The sequence below is a fragment of the Saccopteryx bilineata genome, chromosome 7 (genome assembly GCF_036850765.1).
Source record: "Saccopteryx bilineata isolate mSacBil1 chromosome 7, mSacBil1_pri_phased_curated, whole genome shotgun sequence".
In the NCBI taxonomy this organism is placed as follows: Eukaryota; Metazoa; Chordata; class Mammalia; order Chiroptera; family Emballonuridae; genus Saccopteryx; species Saccopteryx bilineata.
The window spans coordinates 75,416,203-75,433,685 of NC_089496.1; the positions used below are offsets into that span (position 1 = coordinate 75,416,203).

At 51.7% G+C, this 17,483-nt stretch overlaps 1 protein-coding gene across 3 annotated transcripts in view; it reads left to right on the forward strand.

Annotated features, from left to right (window-relative positions):
* Positions 1–913: 913 nt before the first annotated feature.
* AP3B2 (adaptor related protein complex 3 subunit beta 2) overlaps positions 914–17,483 on the forward strand; it is a 40,598-nt gene continuing 24,028 nt past the window's right edge. Inside the window, exons 1-6 of one of the 3 annotated variants that reach the window (XM_066239358.1) lie at positions 926–1,002; positions 2,539–2,624; positions 5,123–5,179; positions 6,059–6,214; positions 7,417–7,523; positions 8,125–8,337. In XM_066239358.1, the coding sequence (XP_066095455.1) occupies positions 7,480–7,523; positions 8,125–8,337 (257 nt within the window). In that variant the 5' untranslated portion in view covers positions 926–1,002; positions 2,539–2,624; positions 5,123–5,179; positions 6,059–6,214; positions 7,417–7,479. Of the gene's footprint in view, positions 1,003–2,538; positions 2,625–5,122; positions 5,180–6,058; positions 6,215–7,416; positions 7,679–8,124; positions 8,338–12,442; positions 12,706–17,483 lie in introns of those variants that run through there. The other 2 variants (XM_066239359.1, XM_066239360.1) reach the window with 2 other exon arrangements.

Sequence of the window (17,483 nt, forward strand, 5' to 3'; positions counted from 1 at the left end):
CAACATTAACAACAGTGTGTGTTTCCAAACTAATGCAACAGACGCTGATGCCTCGAGGAGTCACCGATTCAGAATATCTGGGTTCTTGGGTTCCCTCACGTTACATCCCACCCGACATAGGATATCACCGATATAAAGCTCATTTACTGAACTTTTTTTTTTTTTTTTTTTTTTTTTTACAGAGACAGAGAGTCAGAGAGAGGGATAGACAGGGACAGACAGACAGGATCGGAGAGATGAGAAGCATCAATCATTAGTTTTTCGTTGCGCATTGCAACACCTTAATTGTTCATTGATTGCTTTCTCATATGCCTTGACCGGGGACCTTCAGTAGACCGAGTAACCCCTTGCTGGAGCCAGTGACCTTGGGCCCAAGCTGGTGAGCTTTTGCTCAAACCAGATGAGCCCTCGCTCAAGCTGGCGACCTCGGGGTCTCGAACCTGGGTCTTCCGCATCCCAGTCTGACGCTCTATCCACTGCACCACCGCCCGGTCAGGCTCATTTACTGAACTTTTAAAATTAAACTTTACTCCGTGTATTTTTCCCTTCTACGTCTATCCTCACCACTGCTCCGTGCTCGTTTTCCAGACAAGGTCGAGAAAGCTGAGCACGAGTTAGGATGAGACCTAAATCGCTGGTGGCGCCGACTCCTTGACAGATACGCAGGCCCCTCCCCTAAACCCGACCCCATCCCCTAAAACCCGACCCGCCAGCCTGCCTGTCTAGTAGGACGCTGCTGTCACCCGCCCCACCAAATGGCTCGAGATCGGCCTCACAGTCACAGTAGGCAGTCCAGTGTCTGATCTCCACTGCAAGTACTCTTTCCGGCGAAAAAGAACCCTTTCCAATTTCCGGGGCGTGGGAGGAAGTCCCGCCTCTGCAAACAGCGTGACGTAGGGGACTGCGTCACGCGCCGGCTCAGAACCGGTGACGCGACCGCGCTCCCTCTGAGGCGATCCAGTGGACCCATGGGGTTCGAGTGTAGGGACCAGTGGACAGGAGGTAATTGCTGCTGGATGTGAGGACTGAAGAGAGAGCCGCGATCCTTTCAGCGGGGCCAAGGAGAGCGGCTTGGAGACTCCATCGCCTCAAAAGCTCCCTCCTCTCGAGCGACCTCCCCTCCACTGCCCTTGTTTCTTTCTTTGCTCCGCCTGCCACTTGTATTTAGATTCTCTCCGCCTATTATTTATCTCTGTAGCCCCACATCTTGCGGTAAGAGTGGCTACCACTTACTGACATTGGCTGCGCATCCTATCAGCAGGCGCCCCTGAGCACCGGGCTGTTCTGGACTCCTGCTGGCGGCTCACTCATTTGTTTACCGAGGAAGGGACCGAGTGCCTGCATAGCCCTCCGCTCCATGTGGGTCTGGGAACGCAAATAGAAATTAGAGTCCATGTTTTAGTTCCCTAAAGCTGCCATAACGGACTCCCACAAGCCGGGTGGCCTATTTGTCCTCTCACAGGTCTTGAGGCTAGAAATTCGAAAAGAAAGGGTGAGCAGGATCGTGCTTCCTTTGAAACTGGGTAAATCCCTTCCTTGCCTTCCTATTTTCCAGTGGTGTCCAGCAATCGTTGGCGTTCTTTGGCTTGCAGCTACTTCACCCAAGTCTCAACTCTGTTCTATCACTCTTGTGTTTCCGTCCTTAAAGAGGACACTGGTTCTCTTGGATCACGGGCCCATTCGACCCCCAGTATTACCTGGTCTTAACTAATTACATCTGCAATGACCCTATTTCCAGGTAAAGTCACATTCTGCTGTTTGGAGAAGGACAGGAATTTGGGGTGGGGTGACACTGCCCGACCCAGTACAGCTGTTAAGAGTTTAAGAAATAAGCCTGACCTGTGGTGGCGCAGTGGATAAAGCATCAACCTGGAAACGCTGAGGTTGCTGGTTCAAAACCCTGGGCTTGCCTGGTCAAGGCACATATGGGAGTTGATGCTTTCAGCTCCTCCCCCCTTCTCTTTCTCTCTCCCCTCTCTATAATGAATAAATAAAATCATTAAAAAATCTCTATTAAAAAAAGAAAAGAAAATTAAAAAAAAAAAGAGTTTAAGAAATAAGCAAGACAACAACTGACAAATAATTGTAGTGTAAAGTGAATTGAAATGTGTTGTGGACCGTAAATGGCAAAAAGCCATTGTTAGATTCCAAGCTTAGCAAAAGACTAAATTCTCCCCCCTTCACCTCCATATTGGCTATGATGCTGAGTATTTGCACCCACTCCACTTGCTTCCTTGGGTTGCTGGAAGCAATATACATGCCCTCCCTCTGATTCTTTGTTTTCCGATCTTGGTAGATTTCACTAATGCATCCTGTTTTATGCCTTGGGAATGTTCCTGTTTTATGCCTTGGGAGAGTGCCTGTCTTAGCCTTGGATGTGCAACTTTGTATCAGGGTCCTTGATTTGCATATGGCTATATAATAAAGCGAACTGGGGCTATGGGGCACTCGGATACTGCCAGGCATGTTGAAGAGTCCTCCTGGTCCCATGGTTTTTGTTTTGATAAGTGTGTTTCCTTAATTCTGCACCATTATTAGGAGCCCCGCTGGTCCGTGGCAGAAATGTAATTCAATTGGATCTAAGAAGTTCTCATGGACATTTGGAATATTCCCTTGATAGGCAGGTAGGCAGACAAACATCAAAGACAAAGAAGCACAGGTTGAAAATTAAAGCAGAAAAAATCTAGAGTGTTAAAAACTTGGAGTCTAGGCTCCATAAAATGAGGAGTAAATCATTAAGCAGTGAAGTTGTGCTTTAAAAATTAATTAGAAGCTTGAGCCAAACCTACCTTGTGTTATGTATTCCAGTTTAAGAAATCTTAAGGCCTATGGTGTCTCTGCTCATGCTGTCCTGTCCTTTATTCCTAAAATTTGGCCATCAAGCCACATAATTTTGACATCAATTTTTCTGTCATGGAAGCTGTACCATATATAGTGATAGCGTAGGGTGGAGGGATAAGTTCAACTTGTTTTATAACGTTAACATCCCCTTAATACCAAAATCTAACAAAAATAGCACAAGAAAAGAACTAGACACAAAACTCCCATAGATACAAAGCTCTAAAATAAGATTAAATTCAACCATGCATTCTAGCTGTAACAAGAAAGCATTGATCCCAGCAATGATTTAACATTAGAACATCTGTTCAAGTTAATCATTGTATTAGTAGTTTAGAGATTTTAAAACTAGATGGTCATTTCAACTGATAAAATGTTTTCTGAAGAAGTTCAGTATCTAATTTAAAAGAAAAACAGCAAAATGGGAATAAATAGCAACTTGATAAAAGGCAGAAATGAATATACTGAACAAAAGATGTACAGTACTTTTTTGGGAAATATGAAATATTATCAAGACATCAAAAACTCAAGTAAACGTAGATTTCTGTCCCAGGATGGGAAAATCCAGTGTTTTAAAGATAGCACTTTATCACAGATTAATAAAAAGTTTTGATATGGTGCCTATTAAAACACTGATAGCATTTACTAATAACTATTGGGTCATAGTATTATTATTCTTTTGATACACTCGAGTGCCATTTATTGATATTTTATTTAGAATGTTTGTGTTATTCCTGGCCAGGGCACACAGGAGAAGCACCCATCTGCTTCTCCACCCCTCCCCCTCTCCTTCCTCTCTGTCTCTCTCTTCCCCTCTGCAGCCGAGGCTCCATTGGAGCAAAAGATGGCCCTGGCGCTGGGGATGGCTCCTTGGCCTCTGCCCCAGGCGCTAGAGTGGCTCTGGTCTCAACAGAGCGATGCCCCGGATGGGCAGAGCATCGCCCCCTGGTGGGCGTGCCGGGTGGATCCCGATCGGGCGCATGCGGGAGTCTAACTGCCTCCCCGTTTCCAGCTTCAGAAAAATACAAAAAAAAAAAGAGAATGTTTGTGTTTATTATATATAAGTGAGATTGGTATGTAGGGATTTTTTTGAATTATGTAAATCAGATGTTGGTATTTAAAATTATACTAAGTTCCTTAAATTAGGGAGTATGTCATAGTTTTCAAAGGGAGAGCCAGGGGCTTTTCCAGCTGGGTGATTCCCCAAGAGTTCTGGGGCAGGGGTCACAGGGTGGCAGCCAGCCTCTAAGGGCCCATTGTTCTTCTCTGATCTGAGAAAGATGCCTTCACTCCGTCCTTCCCCCCACGCCAATGCCCAACTCTGCACATTCAGAATCAAACCAAAGATAAACAAACCTGCCCGCTTTCCCTGTCCAGCTCACAAAGAGCTTTGGGTGCCTCCCAATGGTCCTGTGGTGTGCAGCCTTTCAACGTGGTTGTTCCCAGTTCCCACATGAGGAAGTTGAGGCCCAGAGAGAACAAGTGGCCTACTTGATGTCCTATATAGAAAGTGGGCCCTGGCTGGGGAGCTCAGTTGCTTAGAGAGTCATCCTGATATGCCAAGGTTTTAGGTTCAACCCCCAGTCAGGGCACATACAGAAGTCAACCAGTGAATGCATAGGTGAGTGTAGCAGCAGATTGGTGTTTCTCTGACTCTCCCCTCCCCTGTCTATGAAAATCAATAAATGGAATTTTTTTTTTTTTTTCTGAAGCTGGAAACGGGGAGAGACAGTCAGACAGACTCCCGCATGCGCCCGACCGGGATCCACCCGGCACGCCCACCAGGGGGCGATGCTATGCCCCTCTGGGGCGTCGCTCTGGCGCAACCGTAGCCACTCCAGCGCCTGGAGCAGCGGCCAAGGAGCCATCCCCAGCGCCCGGGCCATCTTTGCTCCAATGGAGCCTTGGCTGCGGGAGGGGAAGAGAGAGACAGAGAGGAAGGAGGGGGTGGGGGTGGAGAAGCAAATGGGCGCTTCTCGTATGTGCCCTGGCCGGGAATCGTACCCGGGTCCCCCGCACGCCAGGCCGATGCTCTACCGCTGAGCCAACCGGTCAGGGCCAATGGAATTTTTTTTTTAATGGCTCAGCCGGGACTAGGTCTGCTAGTCCCGTGTCCAATATAGCGGCACAGACTCATGGGCGCACAACCTGCACGCCCTGCATCTCACACAGACAGCCCCACAGCAGAGTACACAGCCTGAGGGGAGAGGCAGGAGGGTGGCAGCCTGGACCCTCATTCCTGAGCAGCTGGGTAGTAACAACTGTTTTTTTTTTTCCTCCCTAGATGAGCTCCGTATCCCAGGTAACTGGAGCAGAAGTCCTCAGCTTGGCTTCTCCCCAGGTAGGGCACCTGCTACTCACACAGGGGCTGGGACAGCTCATCCTCTTCCACAGCTCTGACTGTGACCCCTTGCGGGAGAGGGAAGCAGGAACCAGGAACCAAGGTGCCCTTCCTTCCTGGTGGGTTGCAGAAGAGCATGGCCAAAGGACTGCACATGACTGCGTCCTCCCTGTGGTCTCCTGAGGTCAAGGGAGATGGAAGTGGGGAAACCCGAGCCCAGGGTGATTTACCTCCAGGTTTTCCTGGGTTCCCAGGATGTAGGACCTTCTATTTTAAAACCTAGAAAGTCCCGGGCAAACTAGGGTGAGTTGGTCACCTGAGTCTTCCAGAGTCTCAGTCTGGGAAAATGAGATGTTTGTTGCTGAGATTGTTGGATGGGTCTTTGTCTACTCACATCTGGGAGGAGAGTCTGTCCTGGGTCCAGATCTCACTGTGGTTTCTGTTTCTTCAGGACTTCTGCTCAACCTAGGTACCAACTAACACTGTCTATGGTGTCGCCTTCAGGGAGTAGCAAGATGGGAGATGGTTGGGGAACAACATCTTAGAGAAAGGGAGGGGAGGAGAATGGAGTAGCTGGAATTTGATATGAAAAGAAAACTTGGATGAGGAGGAGGTCCCAGTTGCTGGAAATGGGTTCTCGGGTGGCTCAGGGCAGGATTTATCTGTGATGTCTTGGTCTCTACAGTTCCTCAGCACTGGGAGGCAGGTGTGGGGTAGTGAAGTCATTGACCTTGGGCCTATCCCCAAGCCAGGTCACCCTGAGCCCTGGGAAGACCATGTGACCCAATGCCCAGTGTGAGGAGCTGGCTTCTCCATCTGGTCCCTTTCTCACAGGCAGTGACTGAGTCGATCACAACCGTTCATTTCTTCTTCTCTGAGGCTTTCCTGAGTCAGCACATGGAGGCTGTGGAATTGGAAGGCAGTGAGCCTGAGCCTGGAAACCTCTTCCTGTTCAGGCTGATGCTTCCCACCAGAAGCTGGTGCGGGGCCCATGTGGGTGTGTGCTGCCACCACGGAGAGACATCCTCTTGGAGGGTAAGCGTTTCTGGCTAAAATAGAAGCTCTAGTCTGCAAAGAAGCTGCCCATCCAAGTCCTGCTCCACTAGTGGGTGGACCACAAGGGAAGGAAGACTGTGAACCTGAGCTGGGGCCACAAGTCTCAGAAGATAGGTGCTTAGGTACCAGGTTCTGGAGCTCAGGACCTCTGGGTCCTGGGAGGAGGGAGTGCAAGATCACGGGACTGGGGTCACAGGACCTAAGCCAGGCTGTGATCCATACCCATCTGGCGATCCCCTCAGGCAAAAATCTTGGTGGCCACTGGCTGCACATTCTGGGGTCCTGCACAGGCATTTTACTCAAAAGGGCAGTGCCCTTTGCTGCCATTCCTGTTAGCTGTGGCATTTGCTACATAGACATAACAATGTGGACTGTGCCATATTGAAGTGCTGCATTCGCGAAACCATGGATGCAGACCCGCCTCCCTATCACCCTCCATGCAGCAACTGTGTGCGTTTCATGCGGTACCTTCCCAGCCTGGGGTCCAGCCTGGACCCCCTGCAAATAGATCCCATTAGCTTGGTGAGCCTTTCCTAGCTTCCCACACAGGAACTCACCTGCCCCTGGAGCCCATTAACTGCAGCTTGCCATATGTTCTTGCAAATTCACACCCTTGTACCTATGCAGCCTACTTGCCTAAATCTCAAGGCCAGCTTTATTCTGTCAGAGCCAAAGCCTCCAGAAGCAAAGTAGGCCTGCCTACTCATAGCAGTTCCACTCTGAAACCCACTGGGCCCACTCCACGAGAGCCCCTGCTCATAGGTCCTGGCCACATCTCTGCTCCAGCCTGCCAGCCATTCATGGGTCCTGGTCAATCCCACTGCTGTTCCCCTGAGGGAACTTACCTATGGAGCCCAGCTCCACCTGTCTGGGCCTGCCCATTTCCACCCAGGCCCACCAGTTCTGGCCCTGGAGACAGAGCGTCCTAATCTATAGGTTAAGACTTAGCCTTGTTCTCCAAGCCCAGCCCTCCTGACCTCCTTCCCCAAGCACAGCCAAGAGACCCTAGCTATCGAACCTGATGCCACAAACTTAGGCCCACCCAGGTCCCATCCCTCCCGCTCCCCTGGTCACTTTCTAGATCTAGCTCATCTTTCCTTGAGGTGCCTTGGACCTTGGGAACTGAGCCGGGGGCTTCCTTTGATCACACCGGACTCTCTCTTCTTTCCCTTCCTTCCTAGGTGTCAGTGGACATGGAGTTGACCATGAACTAGGCTGAACTTGGGCCCTCCTCCAGGGTGTGCATGGAGGCTTTAGAAATGGTCAGGAAACTAGGTATTTTCCAAAGGTGAAGTCGGGATTCACTGCCCCTCTATTTGTCCCCGTCTCTGCCCGTGGCCCTCTTGGACCAGCCTTCATTAAATTCCCTAACTTCCAGGAGGTTCCTTGGCTTCCTAGTGAAAAACCAGAACTAGTCAGTGGGATCCAGATCTTGTAGGAAAGGTGCGCGGGGGAGAGGAAACGTCTTTGGTCTCTGGGGTCAGTCTCCGGAGCAGTGATCTAGGACTCCTCCTTTGGGCTCAGTTTTCTCTTCAGTCCTCGTTCCTTGCACTAAGTGGGTGACTGTCGCACTTGTGTCTGGGATCAGCGCAGCCCCTAAGGGCAGTTTCCCGGTGTCAGGTCGGGGAGGAGTGTAGAGGGCAGGGGAAGACATCCTGCATCCCCCAGGAAAGCTGTCCCATCCTCAATTCATTAGTCTCCACCCAACCGCAGACCTGGAGGTGCATCCCCCTAGGGCAGGCACCATCCTCACCTGGTGGGTGGACTTGCGAGGTTAGGGCGGGGCAGACCCGCCATGACACGCCCCCCGCGACTGGGCACCGGTGCCTTTAAGAACCTCGGCGCGCAGCCCTGATTGATAAATCTGCGCGCTGCCTGCGCCTCCGCAGACCCGGGCCTCTGCAGAGCGCAGCGCCCCGTTCCCCGCGCCGCCGATCTCCCTGCCGCTGGCGCTCCTTTCCTCGGCCACCGCCGCACCACAGCCGTCCCATGTCGACCGCCCCCGCCTACAGTGAGGACAAGAGTGGCTCCGCGGGCCCTGGGGAGCCCGAGTATGGCCACGACCCGGCCAGCGGCGGCATCTTCTCCTCTGACTACAAGCGGTGAGGAAGAGGACCACAGAGCTGGCAGGGGTTGGGGCCTCCCTGGGTCCCGCGCCTGCGCTCAGCCTTGCAGACGTGCGCCGGCACCATGGACAGTGCCCGGCCCGCCCGCAGGCCGGGTCCCCACAGCAGCTCCCCACCGAGGGCGGGCCTGGGGCCCTAGAAGGGGGTTGGAGGCTGTGGATGATGGGCCATCCCCTCTGTTCTAGGAGGACCGACCCTCTCACCCCAGGGATTTCTTTGTTTGTTATTTGGATTACAGGTTCCCCGCCTTTTTCCCTCTTGGAGCATTGATTCCAAAAGAACATGGGGAGGGCTCAGAGTTGGCGAGAAAAGCCGACCTGGGATGTTGATTCTGAGCCGCCCTGGCCTGGCTCCTCCTGCAGATCCATTTTCCCTCATTCTGGTCCCTACTTCTCATCCCCATCTGTCAGCTGATACATTGCTCCTGTAGTTCAACCCCACCTTAACTCCCCCCTGCCCCTCCCTACCTTATTTCTTTTTCTTTTTTTTTTTTTCATTTTTCTGAAGCTGGAAACAGGGAGAGACAGTCAGACAGACTCCCGCATGCGCCCGACCGGGATCCACCCGGCACGCCCACCATGGGGCGACACTCTGCCCCCCAGGGGGTGATGCTCTGCCCATCCTGGGCGTCGCCATATTGCGACCAGAGCCACTCTAGCGCCTGAGGCAGAGGCCACAGAGCCATGCCCAGCGCCCGGGCCATCTTTGCTTCAATGGAGCCTTGGCTGCGGGAGGGGAAGAGAGAGACAGAGAGGAAAGCGCGGCGGAGGGGTGGAGAAGCAAATGAGCGCTTCTCCTATGTGCCCTGGCCGGGAATCGAACCTGGGTCCTCCACACGCTAGGCCGACGCTCTACCGCTGAGCCAACCGGCCAGGGCCCTACCTTATTTCTTCGTTCATTCATTTATTTGTAATTTCTAGAAACAAGGATACTTAGGTACCTAAGTATGGGCCTAAGCTGTGTAGTCTTGTTCTAGTCACTGAATACAGCCATGAACATGAGACAGCCCTTGTCTTCAAGTTGCTGAGGGAAGCACAGAAGAATCTGCCAGAGACATTTCAGTGTAGTGGGGACAGTGGGAAGGGTGAGAGAAGCTGGTCCCTGGCCCTGGGTGGGGGGGGGGCGGGTGAGGGATGTGCCAAGCAGATGGAAAAGCTTGTAAGAAGGTGGGGAGGTGAATGAGAACCAAGTCACAGGGTTTATAGGTGCAGGAACAGTGTGGCCAGAATCGCTGTACAGACCACTGGAGTGACTGGAAATGAGGATGGGGAGATGCCAAGGTTTGGGGGGCTACTGATATCAGATTTGCAGTTTAGGAGGATGCCAGGGTGGATTGTGGAGATTGGAACTTGTGCTGGATTGAAGTTGGGGGGAGGATATGGTGACGGCCTAGAGGGGGGAGGGGCAGAGGGTTTGAGGGCTCGAGGAGATAGAAGCCTCAGATCTGATGATTAATTGGGAAAGGGCTGGGAGGAAGGGCCTGGGAGAAAACAAGGATGATGCTCAGATTACTAGTGACTGCTGCTGGATGGGCAATGTGATCAGAAATAAACATGTTCCAAGCAAATTTGTGGAAAACAGTGTTGAGCCCAGCTTTGGACACACTGAGATTATAAACTCAGAACACTCAATTCTAGTTGGTAGCTGGATATTAGTTTTATATTTGGACTCCAAGAGGTGTGTATGTGTTTGTGTATGTGTGTGTGTGTGTGTGTGTGTGTGTGTGTAGGCCACAGAAGGAAGTGAAGATTAACTCAGGGGGGGTGTATACAGTCAGCCAGGGCACAGGTATTAAATCAGAAAGACATCAGAATTAGGGGTGACCAGAAAGCAGTGGGAAAGTGTTTTAAGGTAACAGAAAGTAAACTAAAAAGCAGGAGGGAAATAAAATGTGGATTCAAGAGGAAAGAAGTCATCAGTAGTGTCAGTGCCCATGGAGGCCAAGCAAGGAAAGAGATGTATGACCATTGGTTGACAGAGAGCAGGTCAACCCCTCCTCTCCCTATTCCCCTCCTCCTGCTCTGGGAGACCAGTTCTGGCAAAGTCATAGAGGCAGCTAGATTATTTCTCCCTAATATCCTATTATGAATTTTACACATACAGAAGAGTTGAATGAGTAATACAATAATATGTCCACACTTCACCTAGATTCAACTGTTGTTGGCATTGTGCCATATTTGCTTTATCTAACCATCCAGTCATACATATTTTTAGCTGAATTATGTAAGTTGTAGACATCATCACCTCTCAGCCCTAAATTCCAGTCAGCATCTAAAGCCACAAAAAGTGATAAAACACAGTGAGTGGGAATTTTGCTTTCAAGAAGTTGGGCTGTGAAGGGAAAAGAGGGAAAGTGTTGCTGGAGAAGAACACAGGTTCAAGGAGGTTCGTCTGTTTATTTTTGTTTGGTTTTTAGGCTAGGATAGTGGTTGGCAAACTGCGGCTCTTTGGCCCCATGGGTGTGGCTCTTTCACAAAATACCACACATGGGCACGATGGCCAGCTTAGAGTACCCTAACTAAGTTAATAACAATGTACCTACCTATATAGTTTAAGTTTAAAAAATTTGGCTCTCAAAAGAAATTTCAGGCCCTGGCCCGTTGGCTCAGCGGTAGAGCGTCGGCCTAGCGTGCGGAGGACCCGGGTTCGATTCCCGGCCAGGGCACACAGGAGAAGCGCCCATTTGCTTCTCCACCCCTCCGCCGCGCTTTCCTCTCTGTCTCTCTCTTCCCCTCCCGCAGCCGAGGCTCCATTGGAGCAAAGATGGCCCAGGCGCTGGGGATGGCTCTGTGGCCTCTGCCTCAGGCGCTGGAGTGGCTCTGGTCGCAACATGGCGACGCCCAGGATGGGCAGAGCATCGCCCCCTGGTGGGCAGAGTGTCGCCCCATGGTGGGCGTGCCGGGTGGATCCCGGTCGGGCGCATGCGGGAGTCTGTCTGTCTCTCCCTGTTTCCAGCTTCGGAAAAATGAAAAGAAAAAAAAAAGAAATTTCAATCGTTGTACTGTTGATATTTGGCTCTGTTGACTAATGAACTTGCCGACCACTGGGATAGGAGGACCCAAAGAAAATTGAACAATAGAGTGGGAGAGTCTGAAGAGAATGGAAGGAAGCACAGACCCCTGAGACCCCTGAGTGATGGGCAGTGGGGCGTTGGGACTTACAGAGCTGAGTGGGAGGATTGCTCTGGCTTTGAGAAGGAACAGCTCTGCCCAGAGGAAGGGGAGGAGAGCAGAAATATTTGGGAGCTGCAAGGGATTTAATCTAAGGCAAGGCCCAGGATGGGGACTTGTGGAGGGTTGAGGAGATTAGAAATATAGCAAATAAAGTCAACCCCTACTGGCAGGGTAGGGGCTGTGAGGCCCAGAGGTCCAGGATGTGAGTGAGCAGTTAGAGGGATTACCTGGGTGTGTGTGGGGGGGCGGGGCGGGGGGGCTAGGCCAGGTAGGGAGGAAGGTGAGGTAAGGCAAGAGGGTTAAGGTCAGAGTAAGTAGAAGTGTACAGCAGTGGTCCCCAACCTTTTTTGGGCCACAGACCGGTTTAATGTCAGGAAATATTTTCACGGACCAGCCTTTAGGGTGGGATGGATAAAGGTATCACGTGACCGAGACAAGCATCAAGAATGAGTCTTAGATGGATGTAACAGAGAGAATCTGGTCATTTTAAAAAAATAAAACATCGTTCAGACTTAAATATAAATAGAACAGAAATAATTTAAGTTACTTATTCTTTCTCTGCGGACTGGTACCAAATGGCCCACGGACCGGTACCCGTCCACAGCCCGGGGGTTGGGGACCACTGGTGTACAGGGTTTCTGAAGAGCAGTTCTGGGGAGGCAGAGGTCCAGTTGTGGCATGAATGGAGGTGAGGAGGGCACCTCCCCTGGCTCCCTAGTCTGCTCAGAGATTGAGGGTTGGCTTAGTGCCCAGTCTCCTCCCCTCCCAAGTCCCTGTCTCAGCTGTGAGGAAACCAGAGCCTCTCTCCCTGCCAGTGTCTGGTTTCTGAGTTTCAGGGGCAGGCCTTTGGGTGACAGTGACAGGCAGGTATCCCCAGCTCCCTGGCCAGCTCGGTCCCATCCCAGAGCAGGACCCAGTGCCCAATGCAGCGATTCCTGCAGCTCCCGGGGGCGGTGGCGAGGCCAGGGGCCAGAGGATCCGATGGGGCTGATCAGGAGGCTGCCAGCCCTGTTCTGACCTCCGAGGGCGGACCCACAGCCTGGTACCAGGCCCTGCAGCCTGACGAGCTTCGGGGTCTGCAGGCCCCAGAGGAAGACACAACCCCAGAAGAATCCCTGGAAGGACCTTGCCCAGAGCCTAGCCAAGGCCAGAGTCAGAGCCAGCCGCTACGGTATAAAGGAGCCCCAGGGATCCCCCAACCCAGACCGCTGGGAAGGCCAGGGATGGGCGGCTGCCACTCAGGCCAGACTCTGAGCCCCACCACCTCAGGAGGAGGAGGTCTGGGCTGGCATTCAGGGGCCAGGTGTGCCCCCTGGGGGAATAGTATGGGGACTGAGAGTATGAATGATGAGCAGAACTCCCAGAACTCTGAGGGGAGGAGGATCGTAAAGTGTTTGAGGGTGGAGGTCCCACACTGACCTCTTCCCTCCGACTCTGGCCAGAATGGGCTCTAGGTGAGATGTAGCTACAGGACAGAGCTCAGGTAGAGTTTGGCCAGCTCCTCCTGGCTTGTGATTGGAACGTGTGGTGGCGGCGGTGGTGGTGGAGATGAGCAGGTCTGGCCTCCAGTGCCATGTTTACCCCCTGGTTGGTCCCAGCCCATCCCCAGTGAGTCCCTCGGACCAGGTGTGGGCTCAGGTCAGATGTAAGGGGATCTGACTGCCGAGAGTAATGTTTCATGGCCTCAGGGTTGCTATGTATCTCTCCTTTCTCCCTCTGGGGAGCATAAGCTGGTGGGAGTGCGGATGAGGGGTTCCAGGTGGTCTCATGCCGGAAGGGAGCTGCTGTCTGTGTCAGTGGGCATCTGACAACCCTGCCTGTATTGTCTGCCATGCACCAGTGCTTCCTCCCCTACCGGCCCTCAGTTCTCCTTGGCCCAGGTCCTGGGGCCTTCAGGGGCCTGGAGTGTGTGTGCCAGGCTGGTGGATGGCAGTGGTATGGGTGGCCCAGTGCGGGCCCTGGGGTGTGTGCATTTGACAAGTGCCTGTGGCATCTGTGGGTGTGGTGAGCACACCTGGGTGTGAGGAACTTCTTTAGGGAACACCTAGAGTTAAGAGACCACTAACTTCCCTACTCCCAGGGTGACAGGCAAGGACACCCACCTGACCCCTCAGAGGAGGGCACAGGATCCCTGAGGATGGATCTATTTGGTCTTAGAAACCTAAATATCTCATCAGGAATCTCAAATAGGAGGCCCTGGCTGGATGGCTCGGTTGGTTAGAGCTTCATCCCAAAGAACAGAGGTTCCAAGTTCCGCCCCTGGTCAGGGCACGTACAGGAACAGGTCAATGTATCTGTCTCTCCTCCGCCCCACCCTTCCTCTCTTTCTAAAATAATTTTTTTTTTAAATGAATCTTAAATAGAAAGCTGGTGGCCATTTTGGTGAATGAGCCTGGAGTGACTAAATCCTGTCAAAAAAAGTATTTGCATGTGTAGTGGGTGTGTTTCTGTGTGGGATCCATATGAGGGTGTGGGGGGAGCATGGAGAGGGCCTGTGGTAGGTATGTGTCTATAGGGATGTATGTGTGGGTTTGTGGAGGTGATATGTGTGTGTGTATCTCTAGGTGTGGGGGTTTTATGTGTGGAGGGCATGTTTCTATGGAAAGTGCCTGTGTGGTCTACATGCCCATGACTCTGAGTTTCTGTGGGGGTACTGGGTGTGTGGGGGTGTCTGCATGGACTGTGTGTGTGTCTGGGGGGTGTAGATGTATCTGGGGACATACAGGAGTACCTGTAGTACATGTAGGTGGTGCTGGCATTTGGTGGGAGGGTTGGGGTCTGCAGGTGTCTGGGGTATGAGCTGACTGTGGGGCGTCTGTGGAAGACCCTGAGGGCACAGTGGGTTGCGGTTGTGTATTGGAGAAAGGGGTACGCAGCTCCTCAGTGCTGCCCGGGCCTGACTGAATGGTCTGTACCTCTGTCTATACCTCTGGTGTCCTGAGCTCAGCCCTCCTGGGAAGTGTGTTTGGGAGACTGTCAAGGTCTTCTGCACCTGGCTAGGCCATGGGACTGGAGAGGTATCTTCTGGTTTGGGGAGCATCCCCCCCAGTAGTAGAGTTTTAGGTCAGCATGACTGGAGCTGGGAATCTTCTGTCTTCGTCTGACAGCTAGCAAGGTCTCTGTTCTGGAAGGCCTCCTCTATTTTTCTTTCCATCAAAAACCTCTTCAGGAGAGGTACTTTCTAAGATCCTCAGAACATAAATTGCTTTAGCACCCTTCTATCTTCCCTGCTTTTATCTGTTAAGCACTCACGCATGTCTACACAATGTAGTCCGATGACTGGGTGTGTGTGACGTCGGGTTCTTCTCTTCCTCTTAGCATTCGTCACTTACTCACTTGTCAGCATTAGCAACAATCACATTGGCCTCTTTGTGACTGCTATCCCGTGGTTCCTTTTCCTGATATTGCTACCCCCGGTATTGGAGTTTCTATTCCGAGTGTTTCGCTTCTGTGACTAACTTTGCACACACTGCTTTTTAAATTTTTTTTTTTTTTCTTCTTTTTTTTTCATTTTTCTGAAGCTGGAAACAGGGAGAGACAGTCAGACAGACTCCCGCATGCGCCCGACCGGGATCCACCCGGCACGCCCACCAGGGGCGACGCTCTGCCCACCAGGGGGCAATGCTCTGCCCATCCTGGGCATCGCCATATTGCGACCAGAGCCACTCTAGCGCCTGAGGCAGAGGCCACAGAGCCATCCCCAGTGCCCGGGCCATCTCTGCTCCAATGGAGCCCCGACTGCGGGAGGGGAAGAGAGAGACAGAGAGGAAAGCGCGGCGGAGGGGTGGAGAAGCAAATGGGCACTTCTCCTGTGTGCCCTGGCCGGGAATCGAACCCGGGTCCTCCGCACGCTAGGCCGACGCTCTACCGCTGAGCCAACCGGCCAGGGCTGCACACACTGCTTTTTAATGTCTCCCACAGCTGCTAGTTCTCCAGGCTGGGTTCTGAGGCCTGGTCAAGGGCTGCAGGTTATCAGGTGTCATCTGGGAGATTAGAGAACCTGCAGGTCCCCATGCACAGCTGCTTACCACATTTTGGAATGGTCTTGGCAAGTTGTCCCACAACTCTCTCAGCTCTTGGTAGACACATCTTCCCATGGGTTTTTTCACAATTCTCTGTTCACTTCTCTAAACATCACCAGTGCCAGGACCTCGGAGTATGGTCGGACACGGGACATGAGCCCTGTAAATTTATATCAGTACTCTACTTTATTTTGAATATTAAACTTTAATTCACCCCATCTCAAATATTTTTCTTTGAGATATATTATGGACTGTTATGGGTTGAATTGTGTCCCTCAGATTCCTATGTTGAAGCCCTAACCCCCAGTAACTCATAATGTGACTATTTGGAGACAGGGTTTTAAAGGAGGTAATAAAGTTAAAATGAGGTCATTAGGGTGGGCCCTAATCTTATATGATTAAAGTCCTTATAAGAAGAGGAGATTAGGACACAGGGAACACCATGTGAGGACATAGGGAGAAGCTTTCTACAAGCCAAAGAGAGAGGCCTCAGGAGGAACCAGCCCTGCTGATATCTTGATCTCAGACTTTTAGCTTCCAAAATTCTAAGAAAATGAGTTTATGCCTGACCTGTGGTGGCACAGTGGCTAGAGTGCCAACCTGGAACGCAGAGGTTGCTGGTTCGAAACCCTGGGCTTGCCCAGTCAAGGCACATACGAGAAACAATGAACAACTAAAGCGAAGCAACTGCGAGTTGATGCTTCTCTCTCTCTCTCTCCTCTCTCTCCTCCCTCCTCTCTCTCAAAATTGAATAAAATCTTTAAAAAAAAGAAAGAAAGGAAATAAGTTTACGTTGTTTAAGCCTCCCAGTCTGTGGTCATTTGTTATGGCATCCATAGCAAATGAATATAGTTGTCTTATTTTTTTTTCTTAAATTTAGTTTTTTTATACCCAAGTTAAAAAATTAAACCGAGCTATCTTATTACAGATAATTTTATGACCTTTAAGATAAAAAATTGGCCCTGGCCGGTTGGCTCAGTGGTAGAGCGCTGACCTGGCGTGCAGGAGTCCCGGGTTCAATTCCCGGCCAGGGCACACAGGAGAGGCGCCCATCTGCTTCTCCACCCCTCCCCCTCTCCTTCCTCTCTGTCTCTCTCTTCCCCTCCCGTAGCCAGGGCTCCATTGGAGCAAAGTTGGCCCAGGCACTGAGGATGGCTCTGTGGCCTCTGCCTCAGGCGCTAGGATGGCTCTGGTTGCAACAGAGCGACGACGCCCCAGATGGGCAGAGCATTGCCCCCTGGTGGATGTGCCGGGTGGATCCCGGTCAGGCGCATGCGGGAGTCTGACTGCCTCCCCGTTTCCAACTTCAGAAAAAAATAATAATAAAAAAAAAAAAAAATTCTCTTTCCTCTTCTATATTTAAGAATAATTTAACTATTAAAAAAAATGTGCAGCGGTAGAGCATCGGCCTAGCGTGTGGAGGACCCGGGTTCGATTCCCGGCCAGGGCACACAGGAGAAGCGCCCATTTGCTTCTCCACCCCTCCGCCGCGCTTTCCTCTCTGTCTCTCTCTTCCCCTCCCGCAGCCAAGGCTCCATGGGAGCAAAGATGGCCCGGGCGCTGGGGATGGCTCTGTGGCCTCTGCCTCAGGCGCTAGAGTGGCTCTGGTCGCAACATGGTGACGCCCAGGATGGGCAGAGCATCGCCCCCTGGTGGGCAGAGCGTCGCCCCTGGTGGGCGTGCCGGGTGGATCCCGGTCGGGCGCATGCGGGAGTCTGTCTGACTGTCTCTCCCTGTTTCCAGCTTCAGAAAAATGAAAAAAAAAAAAAAATATGTGGAATTTATTTTGGTGTGAGATGTGTTTATAAGTTAAATTCTTTGCTGCATACCTGTTGTCTCAACAGCATTTATTTGGAGGAGGGGGAGGTTCTCTCTCCCACCAGTGAGTTGTTTCTAATATATCTATTTAGATCCGTTTATGAAGGGT